At 38.7% G+C, this 20,994-nt stretch overlaps 1 protein-coding gene across 1 annotated transcript in view; it reads left to right on the forward strand.

Annotated features, from left to right (window-relative positions):
* The first annotated feature begins 646 nt into the window (after positions 1-646).
* The window catches only part of ssbp4 (single stranded DNA binding protein 4), an 83,756-nt gene continuing 63,408 nt past the window's right edge, over positions 647-20,994 (forward strand). Inside the window, exons 1-2 of the mRNA XM_079807892.1 lie at positions 647-828; positions 19,795-19,867. Coding sequence (XP_079664018.1) covers positions 773-828; positions 19,795-19,867 — 129 coding nt within the window. The 5' untranslated portion in view covers positions 647-772. The remainder of the gene's footprint in view (positions 829-19,794; positions 19,868-20,994) is intronic.

A 20,994-nucleotide genomic window follows, 5' to 3' on the forward strand; every position in this document is an offset into this window, starting at 1 on the left:
CCATTATAATGCTTGGAAGGGCCAGGAATTTTTTTAATATAGCTCCGATTGTAATCGTCTGAAAGAAGAATGTCATATACACCTAGGATGGTTTGAGGGTGAGTAAATCATGGGGTAATTTTATTTTTTGGTTGAACTATCCCTTTAAATATTGTTTGTTATTTGTAGATCACACCTACAAACACAATCCAAAATCAAAAACAAAATGGATGAGGAATGCTAGTCATCTTCAATATTTCAAACAGCATTGTATCACAAACAAGCCTTCAACTAAAATACTGGATATTCAAATAATGTGGCAATAAAACGCCTCAGATTCCCAATCTTGGAACACAAGCGTAAATTCTTACTTTCAAACCCTCAAAAGTCATACACGAAGGCCCGAGGCAATGTTAGCGTCTTTTCCATATCAGTCCCTGTGCCAAGTAAACACGGGAAGAGTGTGCGTTCCCCTTTAAGATGCCCCCACCTCTCCCGGCGCGGCGGGAGGCAGAGCACATTCCTGGAACAGCGCGCGAGAGAGAAAAAAAATCACCAGCGACCTGTTTCAAGTCCCCCCAATAGAAACTGTGCCTGATTTGTGGCCAATGTTGGAGATGTAAAAAAAAAAAAAAAAAAAAACCGGAGAGAGGAGGAGGAGGAGGAGGAGGAGGAGGAGGAGGTGGGGGAGAGGGAAAACACTAAAGGGGGTAGCTATGGAGATAGAACGTTTTCCTGGCTGCTTTCTTTGACAGGTGTTGAGTGGGGTAAAAGTCTTAAAACAGAATCCAGCATGTACGCCAAAGGTAAAGGAGCTGTCGTCCCTTCTGATAGTCAAGCGAGAGAAAAGTAAGTGAATTGCGCGCGCTTTAAAGAGTCTCGCTTTGCTTATTGCGGACTCGGAACTTTCTAAAACTGTGCGTGCTATTGTTTGAAGGTGTATTTAGTGTGAATTCGCGCTCTGGAGTGATGGTCCCTGGATCTTTCTAACTTTATAGCCGGTTGTAGCACTTTAATGCTTTTGGTTGTCCATGCATTCCGATTTTATTTAAGTTTGGGTGCGCACGTGAACACTTGAACTGTCCAATGCATCCAATCTGAGTGATGTTGCATGCTTGTATCGCTCATTTTGAGTGCATCTTTTGCATCAACATTAGCCGTGCACATGTTGTTTCTGAGTTAAATTGGTGGATAAATATACCCGAGTCTTTTTCTCCTGGGTTTTGGGCATGTATTAAAGTTTTGGAGATGTTTAGTAGCCTACGCGGTCGTGTTTGGTTGAACTCAATGGTATTTTCCCCCCTATCTTATCACGTTTGTATTTGCTTTTTAAATCCAAGTTATTTTTTTAGCAATTCTAACATTTGTTTGTTCTACGCGTGCATATGATTATTTGTAATGTTTTATTGAAGCGTTAAAGTGTTTGTGAAAACTCGTGTTGCTTCAAGTTTGGTTGGTGACTTTTCCACACTGCATATTGTAATATTTTATGGCACTACATCACCATGTGATCTTTCCACTGTTGTGTACATTCTGTTGCCATAGAAACAACCTTACGAACCTTAAAAGCTATAAAGTGACCTATAATATTCATAAATCTGTCATATGGGGGTCATAGGCTACTGTGTCAGACTTGGAGACTGCGATAGGACCTTTAGTAGGCAATGTGAGGAGTCTGAGATGATTTTCAGCTGTTGTGGACATATAACACACTTAGAAGGGAAGATTATAAGGTTAAACTCATATACTGTGAATATTATGTATAGGAGAGCAGCATCTTTCGTCAAGGCGAGAGAAGTTACTAACAAGAGCATTTTTGAATGGAAATTCTGGAAGAAAGTGTAACTGGTGAGGTTTTTCAAACCTGTTTGGAGTCATTTCATCATTCAGAGGTTGTTTGTCACTTTGAGGATATGTTGTGTTGTAGTTTGTGTGTGAAAAGCTTCCTAAAAGTTTGCGTTGTACCTTACAGAGTCCTTATGTTATCTTTCCAAGAAACTTTCACTTTGTCTCTAATAATAATAATAATGTGAAGTTGTGTGGGTCCGTCATTCAGGTTTTGTGAAAGGATGTAGACGTCCCCTCAAGTGTTGGTGCCACGGGCACCGCATTAACACTGCAGGCTACCGTTTCTCATGTTGTATTCAAAGATGTGGTGTAGTGACCCCACATGCTTTGTTTCGTCAAATTTGTCGGCACTGGTCAAGCAAAGGTGCTGTTATCCTCAAGGAACTGAGTTCATAGTCAGCTTAGGTCTTTAGGATGCGCTAATGAAGTTTAAACCTCATTCATTGGCATCCTTGCCAAGTTTGCATGGAGAAACCGCATGAAAAAGTGAACTATGAGGACTCTATGAATCAGTAATGTCAAGTTTATTGCGTCATTCTTGACTCTAATGGGTTTTAAAAAGCTCCGGTTCATCAAAGTTTAGTGTCCACAGGTTTGGAAGATTCGATCAGATTCCACAAATGAGCTGGAATGCTACATGAAATTGCGCATTGTGTTTTTTGGAGTGGAAATTAATGAAAACAAATTCTGGTCTGGGTCTCCATCTCCTATTTTCCCCCCAACATCTTGAGCACTTCTCTGGATTCCCTGAGTTTATTGGTGTGTCTAAGAGGCAGCGAGTAGGTCTGAATGCATGGTTTTGATTTCATCCAGATGGTTCAGCCTCCTCCATAGAGGTGTTTTCAGCTACATATAAAGGGAATCAGGCATGCACACAGAAACAGGACGTTGTTCTTATGAAGAGCGTCTGATTTGCTCTGTTTTGGATAAACGTCGCTCTCAGACATAGATGAGAATCAATTAATTTCCCATCTTGGATAGCTGGATGTATGGCTTTTCAAGTTTACTTTGAAGAGAGATGTTCTCTGTAATTATTTCGGGGCATATTTAATGATCGCTCTCAGTTGTAACGCGGAAATGTCTGTTTTGTGCGTGCGTGTTTGGAAATCTTTTCTAAAAGAGCGTTTGGTCCGCTTTCATCAGAATAATTGAGATGGATTGCCTCATGAAAGTTTATCAACATTTTTTATTTAGCCCTATTGCATTCATGAATTTTTCTGTCAATCTTTGGTTATTATGAATGAAAGATCAGCCAAGTTGTGTCACAAAGTACAAGGATGTGGAACCAGGCCAAACCAACAATATAATGACGGCACTTTTCATGATGTCCATGGAACAGTCAGGCCACTTGTGATCAATTTGCAAACCATTTGTTCTAAAATTGAGTTTTCAGTTTACCTATAAGTGGTATCTAAGGTAGCATGTTGTATTGTGAGTGCACTTAGTATGTTCCTTATTCCACCGTCAGGTGCTTAGTTTTTTATTTCTGATAAATTTCTGGTTAAATATAGGAATGGCCGATATATCGGCAACAATATCGGTATTGGGCGAAATATGTAAAAAATGTTATGTTATTGTCATTGGCCTGATAAGAATATTTTTTTTCCAGATTTATTAAAGCTGATAAATAATGGATTAATTAAACTGTTCGCCATGATGGTTTGAACTGCTTGAAATATGATTGGAATCACTTAAAAAAAAGAAAATACACTTAAAGGGTTAGTTCACCCAAAAATGAAAATTCTGTCATTAATTACTTACCCTCATGTCGTCCGACACCCGTAAGACCTCCGTTCATCTTCGGAACACAAATGAAGATATTTTAGTTGAAATCCGATTGGCTCAGAAAGGCCTCCATTGGCACAATGCACTTTACACTCTCAAGACCCATAAAAGGTACTAAAGACGTCGTTACAAAGTCCATCTCACTACAGTGGTTCTACAATAACTAATAAAGCGACGAGAATAGTTTTTGTGCGCAAAAAAACCCCCTAAATAACGACTTATATAGTGATGACTGATTTCAAAACACTGCATCATGAAGCTTCGAAGAATTTTCATTTTTGGCTGAACTAACCCCTTAAGTGCAACATGTGCAGCGCAAGTCTGTCATATAGGCTACACAAAATTATAATGAAAACATCATAATTGTGTGCTTGGGACATGTTAATGGTGAGACCTTTGTTTTTGTAATCAGGCTCTCAAAATGCATACAAAAATTTTGATTTAGATTTATCGGCCATATATATCGGTTATGGGCTTTCAAAAATAAAGAATTATCAGTTATTGTATCGGCCAAAATGTTCATATCTGTGCAACCCTAGTTAAATGTTTACTTTTGACGGAATCAAAACAGTATTATTTATTGGTATCTGCAGATTGTATATTTAGTTGTACATGTTCATTTAACATAAGTTAATCTTTAAAAACACAAATTTAACAATTCTAATTCTAATCCTTAACAAATCTTAAAATGATTTTCTAATTTTCAAAATGTACATCATAATGTTGTGATGCCTAAAGTCACTTGTAGAGTTTAAAATCATTGTTTTAGTGTTAATTTCGTTAACGAAAACCGTGACACAAAATGGTTGCCAACAACCTTTTTCCATGACTAAAGGCCCTGATATAATCGCCACGGGCCAATGGTAGTACAAAGAAGTAGTACTTTTCCGGAACGTTTGCTTTGTCAAGCTATTTCGAACTCCCAAACTCCAAACTAACTTTGTTTCGGCCTAATTTTGTTCGAAATGACATCACATCAGTTTGTTTTTCGATTTCACTTGAAGTATATCGGGGGCTTAAAATGAGACGATGACGAGACGACACCAAGGTCATTAAACGATAACTGTGACTATATTAACTTGCAATATCGTTGACAACAAGACGAGACTAAAATGTATTTAAAAAAATAAACATTTTACCAAAATCTCTCTTTATTCTTGATTTAAAAAAAAGGAGACAAAATATTTTAGACTTATGTACAAGCCTCTACTACGAGAGTTGATGTTTGTGGTTGCCAGATGTCACAATCTTAAACCCCCCCCGATCAGAGCTTTTTAGTTAAAGGCTGGCCCACACTAAAATACTTTTTTAAATCGTATTGGAATTTTAAAATGTGAAAGACCACAAACATGATGGGGAAAAAAAATCATATTTGTTCCTATAGTGTGTGAAGTGCTGCAATGTGACCAAGACAGCACACCACACACTAACATATTCCATTCAAAAACAACAAGTCCCGACTGTGAACACGGGAAATCTCGCAAAATCTCTCGGGTCAAAAGTGACTTTAGAGTAAACAAACATGGCGGGCGACGGGCAAGAAGAAATGGTGATAGTGTTTGGACTGCTTTTTACAGACATTTCACGGAAAAAAGGTTTGGATGAATTATGCTTCTGTCTTCCATCAGCTCGCTTTCTGATTGGGTATCGTTTCGTTCCACATGACGCGTTTGTCCCCTGCACAATTTCGGATCATAAACATTCAACATGTTGGATATTTAGATTTGAGATCGGTGGGGCTCTGACATTCTTCCAAGCAGGTTCAATCACTCTTAAAGGGGTGGGGAAACACTCAGTTTCAGTCAGTCTCATGTCAATCTTGAGTACCTATAGAGTAGCATTGCATCCTGCATATCTCCGAAAAGTCTTTATTTTTATTATAATTATAAAAGGAAGATGCGCTGTTCCGAGTCTTTCCGAAAAAAGCCGTGCGGCTGGGGGCGTATCGTGTGGGCGGAGCTAAAGAATGTCGAGCGCGCGCCGCTGTTACTGTGTTGAGTGCATCTGAAAGCTGCGTCATCCCTAAAAGCGTGAAAAAACTTTATTCAACATAAAAAATGGCTTTTAATCAGATACAGCCATACATCTATGATCCGGAATCAGACCCAGAGGCTGAAGTTGAACAGGAGCAGCAGCAAAAACGGCTAGAGCAGGACATCTCTATGTGGTATAAGTTACACTAACTATATAATATGCTTAGCGGCTTGTGTTATTTACACATTTATACTTTAATTATATCGTGTGTGTGTGTGTGTGTGTGTTTACGCGTGGTTTGTGTAGACATGATTTGTAGTAAGCGGACTGGTTTTGCGCGTCAGGCTAGTGTTTACATAGAAAGACATGGAATAGTAGCGCATTTGAATGAAGAAGCGCGCTTATTTAGTTCAACATATTTCCCCACTCTTTGTGTATTGTTGTTTGGAGTGCTTTTACAATACACAAACATACACATATAGTGGCCAGCTAAACGAATGTACACACTATACATCGCATGCTCCATTGATCAATACGTGGTCATGTTTGGGCTAACGTGTACTTGATGGGCATAGGCAAAAACAGACATTTAAAGCAGTCTTACTCACTGCCTGCGGTTCCAACGTTGGGACCTTTATCGTTGGGACCGCTCCATCCTTCAGTATTAGGCGATTTGAAAATCCGGAAAAGCAAATTCCATCCACTTTTGCCTTAACGCGGGGTTATTTGGCTACGAGCCAGCGCTTTGATGGGCGTAGCCTATTGCTTTCACGCGCTCTCTCTCTCGCGCGCGCGCGCTCTTCCGGTAGAATTGTCCGTACGGCCCATACAAGGAAATTCCGCCCTGTTGACGTCAAGCGGACCCATGATCGAAAAAAACTTTCCGAAACTTATGACTAACAGGAAGTACTAATTTTGGCAAAGAAATACTCCCATCAAACGTCCACCTTAGCTTTTGAAACTGTGTCCATGTTTAGCATGGGAATCCAAGTCTTTAACAGTGCAAAAAGATCAGTATGCATGAAACAGCATTTCACCCCCCCTTTAACATACATTACACTACAGGAAAATCTGATAAGATAATCTGTAGAACCATCAAGATAATCATGACTTTACCTAAGATTAGGGGTTTTTGCTCTGGAGGAACATTTTCATAGTTCCTAGAACTAATGGCGGAAGTACCTGCTTTTTGCCGCGTTCGCACCGCAGGAACTTGGAGCGATTTCAGTTCAAGGAACTTCTTTTGGGGGAACCAATTTAGCTCCTACTTCAGAGTAGGGTATAACCCAGCACAGCAGGAACTACCAGTGACGTATGAGTACGCTTTTGTTCACGTGCCTGGAGCTGCTGAAGTGACAGTAAAACACGACTTGGTGGCGCTCAAGGACAGAACGGTCTTGCCGAGCACACATTGATACGAAGAAGAAATAGTAAGTAAACAAAGAAGAAAATGAGCTGCTAATGCTGCTTGCCAGTTAGCAAAAAGTGTGTGAATGGTTTTGGCCATAGACATAATATTTGTGGTTTTGGCAAGCACGTAAATACTGTCTCTCTTCTTCTGTATGACAAACGAGGGTCAGAAGCGTAAAGTGCCGCAGCACCACCTTGTGTACCGGGAGCGCTATCTACTGAATGTGCCCGTTCACTCGGCGCATCGCCAGTGAAAATCGCTTGGGTGTGAACACTCAAGACGCGCCGAAAAACGCTGGCGATAAGCGTGTGCGATATTCGTCCCGGTGTGTACAGGCCTTTAGACAGGACCGTTAAACAGATCGTAAACTAATGAATACGGAGAATGGGAGCGCTGTGTGCTCAGGCTCTGGCGTTCTCATCGGCGTCAAAATATATGTCCGCCACGGCGTCAAAATAAAAGTCACAACAACAAGCAAAGGTTACGAGCGTGGCTTGCGTCACTTCCAGGACAACAACTCTAGGGGAACATTTAGTTCTCGGGATCCACCCTGATGGCTATTTCCTATAACTAAGTTCCAAGAACTACCGGGTATGAAAGCCCCAATTGTTGGAAGGGGAGGATCGGGCCTTAAATCTGCCCGATTATCTTGTAGTGTCTGGGTTCCTTAAAAGGATTCATTTTCTGCCCAGTGTTTTACGTAATCTTTGCAATCTGGCAACCATGAGCATGCGCTGTCTCTCCACTGTGGAAGAAGCGCAGATGATTTGAAAACACAGACAAACAAGTTAAACAAGTTGGAGTCGGTCACGAGCCACTTGCGCTTTTTGCTGTGACTACATCTGCGATCAAACCAACTCAGTGATGAACTGTAATAAATCCAAACATGGATCTCGACTATATTTGCTATTGTGACTTACGCAACTTCTGTGCGACAATACGAAGTCTTTTATGCTGTTGTTTTAATAAAAAAAATGTCATTTGGAATATATACTATTGTGAATTTCACTGTTTTCATTTTTGTTAAATTTTTAATGATAAATAGGCTATAGTAAACCGGGAAACTAGATGAGGTAAAACAAACCATGCATATGATATCTGCTTGTAGGTGGAAGTGCAATAATTCTGATGAAATGTAAAAATACATTTCTCTAATGACAACAATTGTTGCGATTATAATTGAGCAAAATAATCATGATTATCAATTTAACCATTGCAGCATGACGAAAATGTAAGTAGGTTTTCATTGACTAAAACTAGACTAAAATGTTAAGACATTTATTCGACTAAACTTGATTAAACAAAAACATCAACAAGGTTGACTAAATATGATAATTAAAACGTAAAAAGTCTAAATAAAAAAATAGATGACAAAATTTACGCTAGTTTTAGTGTTTATTTTTCATTTATTTGTACAAAATTGTATAGAATTTTAATATTGGCCATTTATCAACCAATAATTAATTATCACCTTATCACATCGGCCAGAACTTTAAAATAGGTACATCCTTATAAAACAGAAATTGGGCAAATTCATGCAAATGCCAACATGGATAGAGTTGTTTGACATGCACTGAAAAAAAAATTGGTGTAGAAACAATTTCCACTCAGAAATTGCTAGTAAATTTCAGCTTTAATAACAGAGACTGCAAGTAACACATTCAATTAAACATGACATTTTGTAGTAAACCTTAGTCCAATAATCTTAGCTTTATTTACACCTTTAAAAAAAATATCCCTTAACTTCACTTATAAACTTCAGCCAACTTTCTAGCTCTCCTCACATGCTCTCCGTCTTCACACGAGACCCTGCAGCTGAATTATTGAAATGGAGACAGCAAAGTTCATTTGTTAACTGTCTGCGCTTAAGCTAGCTAAACTTGGCTCTGCCTCTTTTATGTATAAACGGAGTCTTGACTGGGAGCCTCGGGCGAGATGTCAAGATGTGTTCTCAGGTTAAGTCAGGAGAGCTCATCATGATGAGACCGGACACACAGCGAGCCGCCATGCCTGAATGGCAGAGCAAAAGCAGAACCTCGTCAGATATTCCTGTCCATCATCGCCGTATCGGCATCCATGCAGACGTCCGTACTCCGCTGTCAAGGTCTAAATTATCCCTGCTGCGTGGCTCTCAGAAGCAGGCGTGTGAAAACGATAGCTCTCGACCGGTCTTACAGAGTCATTAATCTAAATATTAAGTCAATAGGTCCGCCTTCCTATTGCACCCCGAGCAGTTGTATTGCATGAGGATTAGTCGAACGCACACTGAGCGTCTCAGCCTGTTGATCCTCCACCTGCGGTCTCGCTATTAGTCGAAATACCGATATGTTCCTCTGACAGTATGACAAAAAGCGCTTCCTAAAGCCCATGAAGTCCTTCCCAGTAATGCCTCAGGCCAAGAGCAGGAACCCATCTTCAGCCTGCAGAAGATCCTCAGATCATCTAGAGCTTATGGTGAAAATTTATCCGGCCACTCGTGGGAATCTCCATTTGATCCATCTCAATGCCAGCCGGGTTCAATCGAGCCGATTTATGCTGTTGGGTACATGATTCGTCTGGAGGTCAGGTTTTCAACAAACTAATTACCATAGAGCTCTGGAAGCAAAACTACCTTCAAGCCAGCGGGATGCCTAAACGACTAGTTGACTAGTTTTAACCGGGAATGATTTCTACATTTAATCCAGATTTGAAATGGCTAAATCTGAAAATGGCGTCCACACTAGCGTTTTAAAGCGTTTCTAAAAGTTGCTCATCCACAGTGAAACTTTGGAAAAACCTCAAATCATCTTATTGCATATGCATAAAATGTAATAAAAGTAAGGGTGCTCCAATCAGGATTTTTGAAGTCGATCACAGGAAGCAGTATCTATCGATACAATCACTGATTCCAATCTATTGAAGCTTTCTTTTTATTTATTAATGGGGATGCTCCAGTCAGGATTTTTACAGATATTAAAAAAAAAAAAAAAAAAAAGTCACCTAAATGTTTGATCACGCAGTACCTTTTTGTTTTTAAAATGGAGCAATTGTTGCACAATAGCTTACACACAGCACAAGCCTGATTTCAAACTCTGGATTCAATTCACAAAAAAGTCAAGTATTCGCAGGAGTCGGTAGTAAAATTAAATGCAGTAGCACAAATACATAAAACAGAATAAAGATAGTTCACCCAAAAACGAAAATTTGATGTTGATCTGCTCACCCCCAAGGCATCCAAGATGTAGGTGTCTTCGTTTCTTCAGCAGAACACAAATGAAGATTTTTAACTCCAACCGTTGCTGTGTCACTCATGTAATGCTTGTCGATGGGGTCTAATTCTATTAGAGTAAAAAAAACATGGACAGACAACTTCAAATTAAACCCCGCGGCTCGTGACGACACATTGATGTCTTAAGACACAAAACGATCGGTTTCTGAGAGAAACCCAACGGTATTTATGCAATTATATCACCTCATATCAGACGAACTCTTCAGCTCTGCAGACTGCCATCACTTCCCGTGAGTGAGGTCAAAATTCCGGCCGGGTCATAGATATGTATACGTAGATTCCTCATTCGAGCGATCCACGCAGGCACTAATGAGGTATCTATGTATATATTTCTCTCAGAAACCGATCGTTTTGTGTCTTAAGACATCAATGTGTCGTCACGAGCCGCAGGGTTTAATTTGAAGTTGTCTGTCCATGTTTTTTTTTACTCTAATAGAATTAGACCCCATCGACAAGAATTATATGGAGTTTTAGGCTGCTGTCACCTTTCAAGAGCTGCACGGATCCAATACACTGTTACACAACTTTCTCAACTGTTTACATTCTCTTAAGACGTGTATACTTGCCAAGGCTGTAATTTTACACACATTTGTGTATTTGACCATTTAAAAGGTTAGTTGGGATTAAAGGGATTTCACCCAAAAATGAAAATTCTGTCATCAGTTACTCACAGAGCAGATTTCGGCAGCCGTTGACTACCATAATGGGGGGGGGGGGGATACTATGGTAGTCAATGGCTGCCGAGATCTGCTTGGTTACAAACATTCTTCCAAATATCTTCCTTTTTTCCAAATATCTTCCTTTGTGTTCAGCAGAAAGAAAGAAATACAGGTTTGGTACAACTTGAGGGTGAGTAAATGATAAAATTTTCATTATTGGGTGAACTATCCCTTTAAGTGAAATTTGGTACTCGCAAGCTGTTTGTGACTCGGCCTATGTGTGTGCGCTTTGACTGTGTATGAGCTCTCAGAGAGTATGCGAGTGCTCGACTGCCTCGATTGTGCAAGTGACAATTCCTGTGTCAACTGTGTGAAGCCATTTGCGCATTTCTGTTTGTGAAATTACGTCTCACAGAAAGTTTTCAAATTACTTTGTAAGTTAATCAATAAAGAAATATGAATTGTACCTCACCTTCAGCATTGTAATTATTTTACCCACACCAGACATAGATTAGGACAGTGCCTCATGTCATGCCGTACCTGTCGCGGCATGCGAACGGCCTTTATAGAGACCGCTGATCAATCTGCCCAAAGCAATTATTGGCCGATAGCAATTGATAGCCGATCAGTGGAGCACCCGTAAATAAAAGCTCACTGAAATGATAACGAGAAACCAGCCAGACATCTTTGAAATCGGGATTCCTAATTGACAAGCACACTGTAAACCCGAATAAGTTGGCAAAACTCAAAAAAATTGAGGCAGTTTCCTCAAATTGTTTAAGTTAAGAAATGTAAAGTTTAAGTAAGCAGAACTTGCAGATTTTTTATTTTGTAATCATACATACTAGTTCAAAGCAATTAAAACATTTACTTCCTCTGAACTTGAAATATCTGAGTAAGCTAATTCATACATTTAACTTTAAAATATCATGTAGTTTCAAATTTTGAATAGTGGAAACTTGACTAGCTTTAACTAAAGCTAATTAAATAAATGCCACCTTGCTAATAGGTTACACAACGCTTTAGTAGCATTAGCATAGGATAGCACCAGTGTTAATTTTGTCAGCATATTTTGATTTAGTTTTAGTCATAGTCTTTTGACTAAAATGCCATTTAGTTTTAGTCATATTTTAGTCACCTGAATTGTTTTTAGTTTTAGTCGACTAAAATCTAATGAGTTAAATTGTAATACATTAAGCATTTAAGCATTACATAACCGACTGTCACTTGAACTGACATTTTGTTTTTGATATTAAAAATACACGAAAGAGCTCAATTCACTTTTTTGTTTGTTTTATAAAAACATCTATAGTTTTTATAACTTTGTATTTCTGTTTTAGTTAGTAGGCCATATCAGGTTAAGCTAAAGCTTCAAATAAGTTTATTTTTTTTAATTTCAGTTAAAGGTGAACTATGTAGGATTATTGCAGTAAAACATCCAGAAACCACTAGGCCAGTGTTATATATTTTGTTCAGTTGAGTACTTAGAATATCCCAAATGTTTTCAACTATTTGTAAATCGTGAGAAAATTGCTATTTTAACCAAGGAGCCGGGACGTGTGAGCCATGCGTGTGAGGGAGTCGCCTGTCGATTGCGTCATATCTGCGTCACCCTCGGTCTCCGGTTTTATTCAGTGAAACGCTTTACTCTCACTGCATTGTGAACAAGTGTCATAGCAGCCGCCGAGCGAACGTCATAACTTCCTTTTCAACACACTCAGATATATCTAATACGATAAACAGAGCTGCGTTACCTCACACTCAGCACTGGAGAAGAGGAAGTGCCGCCGGCAACCGTGTCATAATAAAAGTCCCGCCAGCGACTATGCCATAATAACAGTCCCGCTCTTCAATCGCTCCTGCGGCCTTGCTCAGCTCCACAACACTCGCTCCTGCTCTGCTTCAGACTACAGTAATGTTAATAATCGCATCCATGAACATGATTTCTGCCCGAGTCCTATCCTGACTGTTTCCCACCGGCTGTGAGGTGAAGACCACATGTCCCGAGATTCTGCGCTCAAACGTGGCGTCATCAAACTACGCCTTTGTTTTGAACAGGCGACCTCTAGTGGACGGAAAAGTTACATAGTGTAGCTTTAACATTTATTTAATTTCAAGTAAGGAAGATTTTTAGTGAACTATTAAACCCTAATACTTTATTGAATATGTGTCAAATACTGGTCTTTCCTCCTGACTATGAAATAAATGAGAATTAAATTAAATACAGTTTATTGTGTAACCAAAAACGAATATATAATGCGTGACTTTTAATTATAAACAAGCTGGAAATACACATTGACTCTTATTTTATCTTTTTATTTATCTTAGTCTGCATCTTACTATTTTAGTTGCAGGAGCTCATTCAAGTTCAGGAGATAAATATGCATTGTTACAACCATCTAAAACGTATTACTATAAACATAGTAAAGTAAACATTGTCATTATTCATCAGCATTAGTTCATAAACAATTGCCTGGCATAAATGTGTGTTATTGATTGATTGAGCCGCTCTGGAGCGCTGGATTGGGGATGCGTGAGGCCGTGTTCTCCAGCGGTTATATCAGTTCAACTCAAATGTGTGCATCTGTTACACAGGACATCAGTTCTGACTGGATCTCTTCCCTAATCGTCCCTCCCTAACATTTTCGTCTCGTTTTTATTTGGTGATGAAAATGACAGTTGATTTTCGTCATAGTTTTTGTCATCCAACACTAGTTTTTATTTAATTATAGTCTCATTTTCGTCAGTGAAAAAAGGTTGACGAAAATTATGACAAATTATTCGTCAACGAAATTAACACTGGATTGCTGAATGAGGACAGCAGTGTAATACATTGGACATAAATCTGTTCTCAAACTAAGCTCATACTCCACTCGTCACCATGATGGTAGTCTCGCGTAGCCGGACCTTCAGACTGACGGCAGAAGGTCTGAACTCTATCGCAGCTTTCATTGGCCAAGGACCGCCCAAGAAGACGTTTGACTGACATGTAACACAATCAGTCACAGTTCGTTTTGATCCGTGTCATGTTTAGTGGCGTAAAAATGTAAAGTCGATGTCCCTGCAATAACAGACCAGCGTGTAAATTATTAATTCAAGAATTGTTCATTTACTGCAACAATAGAGCCACGAACTTCACATAGTTTTGAAAATCCAGCCTTTAGTTGTTCCTGATAAGCGCTCATTGTCACAGTTGTAAACACGACGGCGTTCTTCTTCCACAAGGGAGTTTGGCGCCATGGCAGTTGTTTCCAGGCGGACCGTTAAAGAACGCAACACTCACGTCTCGCGAACATCCTGTAGAATTCAAACAATCAGATGACGACTTCGAAACTCCTGAAGTGTTTCCAGATCAGTGTGCCATATGCATCAGACGTTCAGCCAACGGTCAGTGGGCGTGACGTCTGAGGCTTGAGACTACCATGATTGTAACCCTTCAAAAAAAAAAACAGACATAACAGCAACTCTTCTAAACTAGCATAACAAAACATTAAACACTACTAAATCTCCCACTTAACGTTAATCTTGCACAAAAAAAACATAATATAACACTTAATTTTGGCATTTACTGTCCTTTTTGAGTGTCATGGCAAAGAATGCTGGGAAATAGAAGTCCCATCCCAGTTTCGGTTAAATTTAAGTTAGCCTAAATTAAAAGAAACTAGTTCATAAAACTCAAAACAATGAAACGGTTACCCAAAATGTGTCAGTTTTGAGAACTCAAAAGAAAAAGCTCTAAATACTAGTTAATAAAAGTTAATGTTTAATTTGAGTTGGCTCTACTCGAATTATTTTGAGCGTTAGGGTTTACAGTGTAGTTGACAAGTTTAAACCGCTGTTTTCTAAGGCTACGTTTACATTAATTTCGAAACATTTGAAAATGCCATTTTCGTTTCAAAACACTCTCTGTCCACACTAGTTTTTTTGTTTGGTTTCTCATCCACACCGAAACGTCGGAAAATGCTTAAGTCCTCTTACGACACTGCGTAAATTGTAATAAGAGTTCACTGAAATGAGACGGAGAGACCCGTTATAATAAAGATCTCAAGCTGTTCTTCTGGCATAATCATTTTAGCAAAATATCTCACCACTTACTGTTGTGTCCACTCAGTCACTGTTCCATGTCCGAAACGCAATTGGCCTCATGTTTTGCACAGGGCAGCAATTGCAGGTACATTTTTCTGTCATCTTTGCAGGAATGTAATTGAACAAAATAACATTTATCTTTAGCAATACTGTGAAAGTCAATAGCACATAGCTGGCACATACTGGTATAACCATCTTATCTGTACAATATGCGTCACGTGGCTAAATATGCGTCATCGTTTTCAAATACCTCAGTTTTCAGTGTCCACACTATGATGCAAAAATGGCATTTTCAGATGTGGGATGTTGTCTTTAAAATGCTTTTTTCGCAGGACAAAAATGGCATCTAAATTTTGCAGCCTACCATTTTTGTCTAAATGGTTATTCACAGTTGTTAAAACGAATAAAGATTTTGCAGAATGAAGTGAAAGGGTGGGAATTAATGCTCTTCTGAGGTCAGTGTGTCAGTCAGTTGATGGACGTGGGCGTTTGTGAACTCATCACATTGCTGAAAGAACCTGTGCAGATGTGCTGTGCTTTTGAGAAAATGAAGCGTGACATGAGTTCCGTGAAATACTTAAGATGATGAATTTCCATTTTCCTAAATGTTAAAATGACTGTAATTAAATTAGAAGCAAAACTCTGAAATCTTCTCCTCGCATTACACAAAAGTAGAACTTTGTTGACAGCTGTATGTATACTTGAGGGTAGCTCCTAAAATGAGTACGTCTGATGAAACCCCAAGAAATAATTCAGACGTTTGAGGGGATAATGAGTCCTTGGTATTTGATCCTTGAAGCTGTTCTTCTGGAGATGCTCTTTAAATAGTAATGGGGAGTGTATTTTGTGGACCGATAATGCATTTTTATTAGGCCTGTCAATTTTTTACCATTTTGAATCAAATTAGTTACATGCAATTCATTGAATATATTAATATTTCCTAAAAAATGCCACAAATGAAGATAATTCAACATTTCATTAGCTTTAGAATTAGATTAGTTTAATATATATTACAAAGTGGCTCTCAAAAATGGATTGAATTGCTGTGATGCTAAGAAAACTTAAGAGTAATTGCATGTTTTTAATGTAATTTAATAATAATAATAAAAAAAAATGTAATGAATGCACCAAATTACTACATTTAGTCTCAATTGAAAACACACTTTTTTTTTTTAAATGAAGGCTACTTTTAATTTAACAGCTAAATTTCAAAATGCACTATAAGGAGCTCATGCTCTAATTTAATTCATGTCCTTAAAGGGGCTATATGCAACTTTTTCCCCAAAATAAACGTAACAATAGCCTTTTTATTTTACCATTTATGACTCAAACATCTCCTGATGAGCATACTGACACCTTGTCCGCTCACAGTGGGTGCACCTATAAGCCTGTATCCTATTTTTCCTATTTTCTGGCGGGTCGTCTTTTCCCGCGCTGTCTGCGGATGTGACGTCACCACCGCTGCGAGAGCGAGCAGAAAATGAGAGCAGTTCTGTTTTTTGGCCACAGGTGTCAGTTGCGAGTTTAAATTTCAGAAAAACGCATATAGCCCCTTTAACTGGTATTTACTTTAGTAATTTGTTGGAAAAACTTGAAGCAATTTATCTTATTCAGAAATATAACTGAAGGTTGCGTTTGTATTATTTTTGCTCATATTTAACTTTTTTAATTAGTAATATGCCAATGAAACTTGCATGGCTTCAAACGTTTGTGGTATTTATTTTCTACTGTTTAAAATATATTAAATGTATATTCACAACATTACTGTTTAGATGTATTTTATCAAATAAATGCCAGTCTTCTTTCAAAAGGTGTAATTTATTCCTGTGATGCAAAGCTGAATTTTCAGCATCATTACTCCAGTCTTCAGTGTCACATGATCCTTCACAAATCATTCTAATATGATGAATTGCTGCTCAAGAAACATTTATGATTATTATCATTTATCAATGTTGATAGTAGTTGTGTTGTGATATTTTTGTGGAAACTGTGTTGCATTTTCTCAGGATTTTTGATGAATAGAAGATCAGCCTTTATTTGGAATAGACATATTGTCTATTTTTGTAACATTATTAATGTGTTCTGTCATTTTTGATCACTTAAAGGGATAGTTCATCCAAAATCTACACGTTCGCGAACACCCAGCATCCCCCTCGAAACGGTTCTCATTCGCGCTTGCATATGCGAGATGCAATACTCTTTTTATTATTTTATTTTTTACAATTATTTTATAGCCCAGCAGTTTTTAATAGGATGGACAGTTGAATAGGAACCCAACCTCATTATTCTTAATAAATATATTTGCTTCTTCTTAGTGTTCCCTGCAACCGCTGCATGAGCTTATGCCTGAGCTTGCATTTTGGGTTAAGCTGCGTTGGTTTGACATTGTGGAAAATAGAATAATAGAATCAAAATGTATTAGCCTTTTTTCCCGTTAGGGATGTGACGGTGAGAAAATGTTGTAGCCGTGCACAGTTTACTTTCGATTCGCCAATTCGGGGGTGGGTTGCTTGAATTGTGGGTTCATTAGCCTATTCTTAATGAAAACCACAACAGCAAAACAGTACAATGACAAGGGTTGGGCGATATGGCTGAAAACTGTATCACGATATAAGTGTTTCATATCGGTCGATATCGATAATTATTGATATGTTTATGACATATTTAAAGTAAGGACCAGGAAAAAAATAGTTTACATTTAAACATTTTTATTTTAAACTTCGTCTGATTATAATCCCCTCAGTTATAATGGCAGAAATGTCAACACAACCATGGAAAACACTCAAATAATTAAAATATAAAAACAAGTCTAAAATCACAATGAACACTTAACAATTATCTCTTACCATTAAGGTGCAGTGCCTCCGTTATTTCTTTGTAACTGTTACCGTTTAGATGCTTTGTCATAAGGCACTGATGCAGAGTAACATTACCTCTCCATGTAGTTTCAAAGGCTGAATCCGAAATCGCCCCCTATACCCTTAAATAGGGCACTATTTGAGGGGACAGCCATTTGTAGTGGTGTCCGAAACCATAGTGGACGTTATTGAGTGCACTCATTCTATTCCACTTTGCACCGCAATAACGAGTGTACAGCCGATGTACACACAGCGCTCACTTGTTTTCATTCACTCCTTCGAGTGAACTGTATTAGTGGATTCAAGTAGGGAATAGTGATTGAGGGTTTAGGGGGCGATTTTGGATTCAGCCAAAGTCAAGAATAGCACAATGGCGAGCGCGTTGAGTATAAACACGTCCCCAAACGAACGAGGCGCGCGCGCTGTCAGCGAAGGCTCGCGCTGCGGAGCCAGAAGAAAGTATTGGCTGGTAAAACAAGTTTGTGGTATTACCAGTCTTGGTGGGGATGACAGTCTTGCATAATTTGCAGACGACATTGGTCTGACTACGGTCAGACTTACAAAATCCAAAAAACTGCCATACTGGCAAGCTGACTTGTTTTCCTGATTTATCAACAATTTCCACGCTCGCTGCGGCTACTGGTCACTCCACGGCGGTTCTGTTACCGAAGAATGAATCCAACACGAGACAACGATATGGCGCAACCAAACTAGATACAGTTACATGATTGGCTGTTAGCCTGTCACTCCCTACGTTGCTTGGTTACCAGAGAGCGAGTGCCTTTGTTCATGCAACCAAACTTGCTTTGCAACCTCTGGTTTCTTCCGAGGAAGAAACAAAAAATTATTGAACGTTTTATCGAACACATTTTTTATTGATATCGATGACGTGTCTATCGCGATACATATCATTATCGTTTTATCGCCCAGCCCTAACAATGACAAACTCAATTAGGCGCTTTTACATTTCGCTTTGAAACCAAATCTTCTGCGATCATCTTGTCATTCAGCTCCTCACTCTCGTGATGAATGTGATCTGACTCCTGCTGCGTTTGTGCTACGACTCCCGCTTGGCTCACGCGGCACGTTCAGTGCAAAATGATTTTTACTACTATAATATATCAAAACTGGGAAGTAACAGACCTGTGTGTTTTGTATCATTAGTGCAGTGTCCGTTCTCGGAGCCTATCAGCCCTGGCCGCGTGAGACGCGCAGCTTCTCGAGATTCATGCATTTATTAGAGAGAAAAAATATGTTCAGCCTCCTCCCTCCCGAAGCTTCAAATATTCAATGTTGATTACTACAGAAGCTTCGAAGCTCAAGAAATAATATTCGGACCAGCCCTATTTTGAAGTTCAAAAAAGTACATCCATCCATCATAAAAGTACTCCACAAATCTCCAAAGGGTTAATAAAGGCCTTTTGAAGCAAAGTGATGGGTTTTTGGAAGAAAAATACCCATATTTAAAACAAAATAACTAAAATAACCAGCCTCCGACAGATGGCTGTACGCATCGATTTACGATTTTCTTTAAAAAAAAAATCTTACTGACCCGAATTTAACCTTTTAAAAGTAGTGCTGATACTTTTTGCTGTGGTGTCCGTTGGTATAAAGCAAGAATTATGAAATTTCACTTGTGTTGTCATTGACTTGGTCACTCTTTAGTGTCAGAAATGAGTGGCCTTCACCTCAAATCTCAGATTTCAAACAATTTTCAAAAAACCTTTTGCAACTGAACACCTGTGAGGTTTCAACATGCGCTGAAGTGAATTGCTGTAATGTGTTTGCTTGTCCATCTAGAATGGGAAAGCCAGTGGAACTGCATTTTTCCAACTTGGTTTGGGACCAACCCAAAATTGACGATTTAAAAAAAAAACCTCAAGTCGCCTGAGACTTACAATGCCTATTTCCTCTTTTGTCTTGCAGGTTAGCTTTATATGTGTATGAGTACTTGCTGCATGTTGGCGCACAGAAATCGGCACAGACCTTCCTGTCAGAGGTAAGTGTTCTCGCACATTCAGCTTTTCCAAGCAAACACTTGTTATGGAGTAGTCTAGAAATATGAATTGAATAATACTCTGATACTGTCTTATTGATGAATTGGTCAATTAATCAATCAATTCCAATTGCTTCGTTTCAGCAAGTGTGAGCGGTTAGCTATTTTTTTGTAATATACAGAGATATTTACAGTTGTTTTGTCTGTAAACATCATAGGTCATCACTCTAAAAGGTTGTAGACTGTATATTTTTTACGTAACATACATCAGCATTTGTGCCCTGCTGGAAACTTCTTATTTAGCAGGATTTTTTCCTCCAAAGCGACCTCCATTTACCTGCTAAAACATTGAAAGGTCTTGATCAATAAATGGAAGTGTCGTTGCTATGATATTATGCAACATGTCACCAGCGATTGTGTTTCTAAAAATCCGTTTGAGCGCCACTGAGGGGGCGCGATCAGAACATTAACATTCGTGCGGCTACTGCTGGCATAGTAAAGTGGATTGTCGGTATGGTTTTTATGGAGCGGTGGAGCTTCTGCTGTAGATGGTGTCAGTGCCGTTCTCACTATATGAACATTATATGGAGCTTGAGTACACTACATGTCTGGAGTGGAGGTGATGCCACCACTTCTGTTCAGAACCGCTCTTAAACACGACTGCATGTTAAATGTCTGATTTAATGTTGGCCTTTGTGGGAAAAGGTGCAATTGGTTTGTAATACACTCTCGATCTCCTGATCTGCTGTAATGCTCTCTTTTAAGGCCGATCAAAGACTTTTATTGGTTTTTCGTTTCTTTAAAAAGTTATATGGGCTTTGATGGCCTATCCTTTAATTGAATCAATAAGCCAGTTCGTGTGGAACTTAATTTAGGACCATTTTTGAAGATTTTGCTGAAATTTGTTACACAATGTGTTTTATTGTGCTTTGTTGGAGGCAGGTGATGTCCGTTCAGCTTTTCAATCGGTAATTTGAATGAATATGGAAGCTGTTTTTGACAAGATATGTTTTTGTAGTTATAAAGATGTGTAAATGTTAATTGTTTGACATTATAAGACATTAACAAGATTGTGTAACTCTTCTTTAGTGCTTCAGGACCTTTACAGATTGTGAACTTTTCAAATGTTA

This window comes from Gobio gobio (genome assembly GCF_949357685.1).
Source record: "Gobio gobio genome assembly, chromosome: 24".
Classification (NCBI taxonomy): Eukaryota; Metazoa; Chordata; class Actinopteri; order Cypriniformes; family Gobionidae; genus Gobio; species Gobio gobio.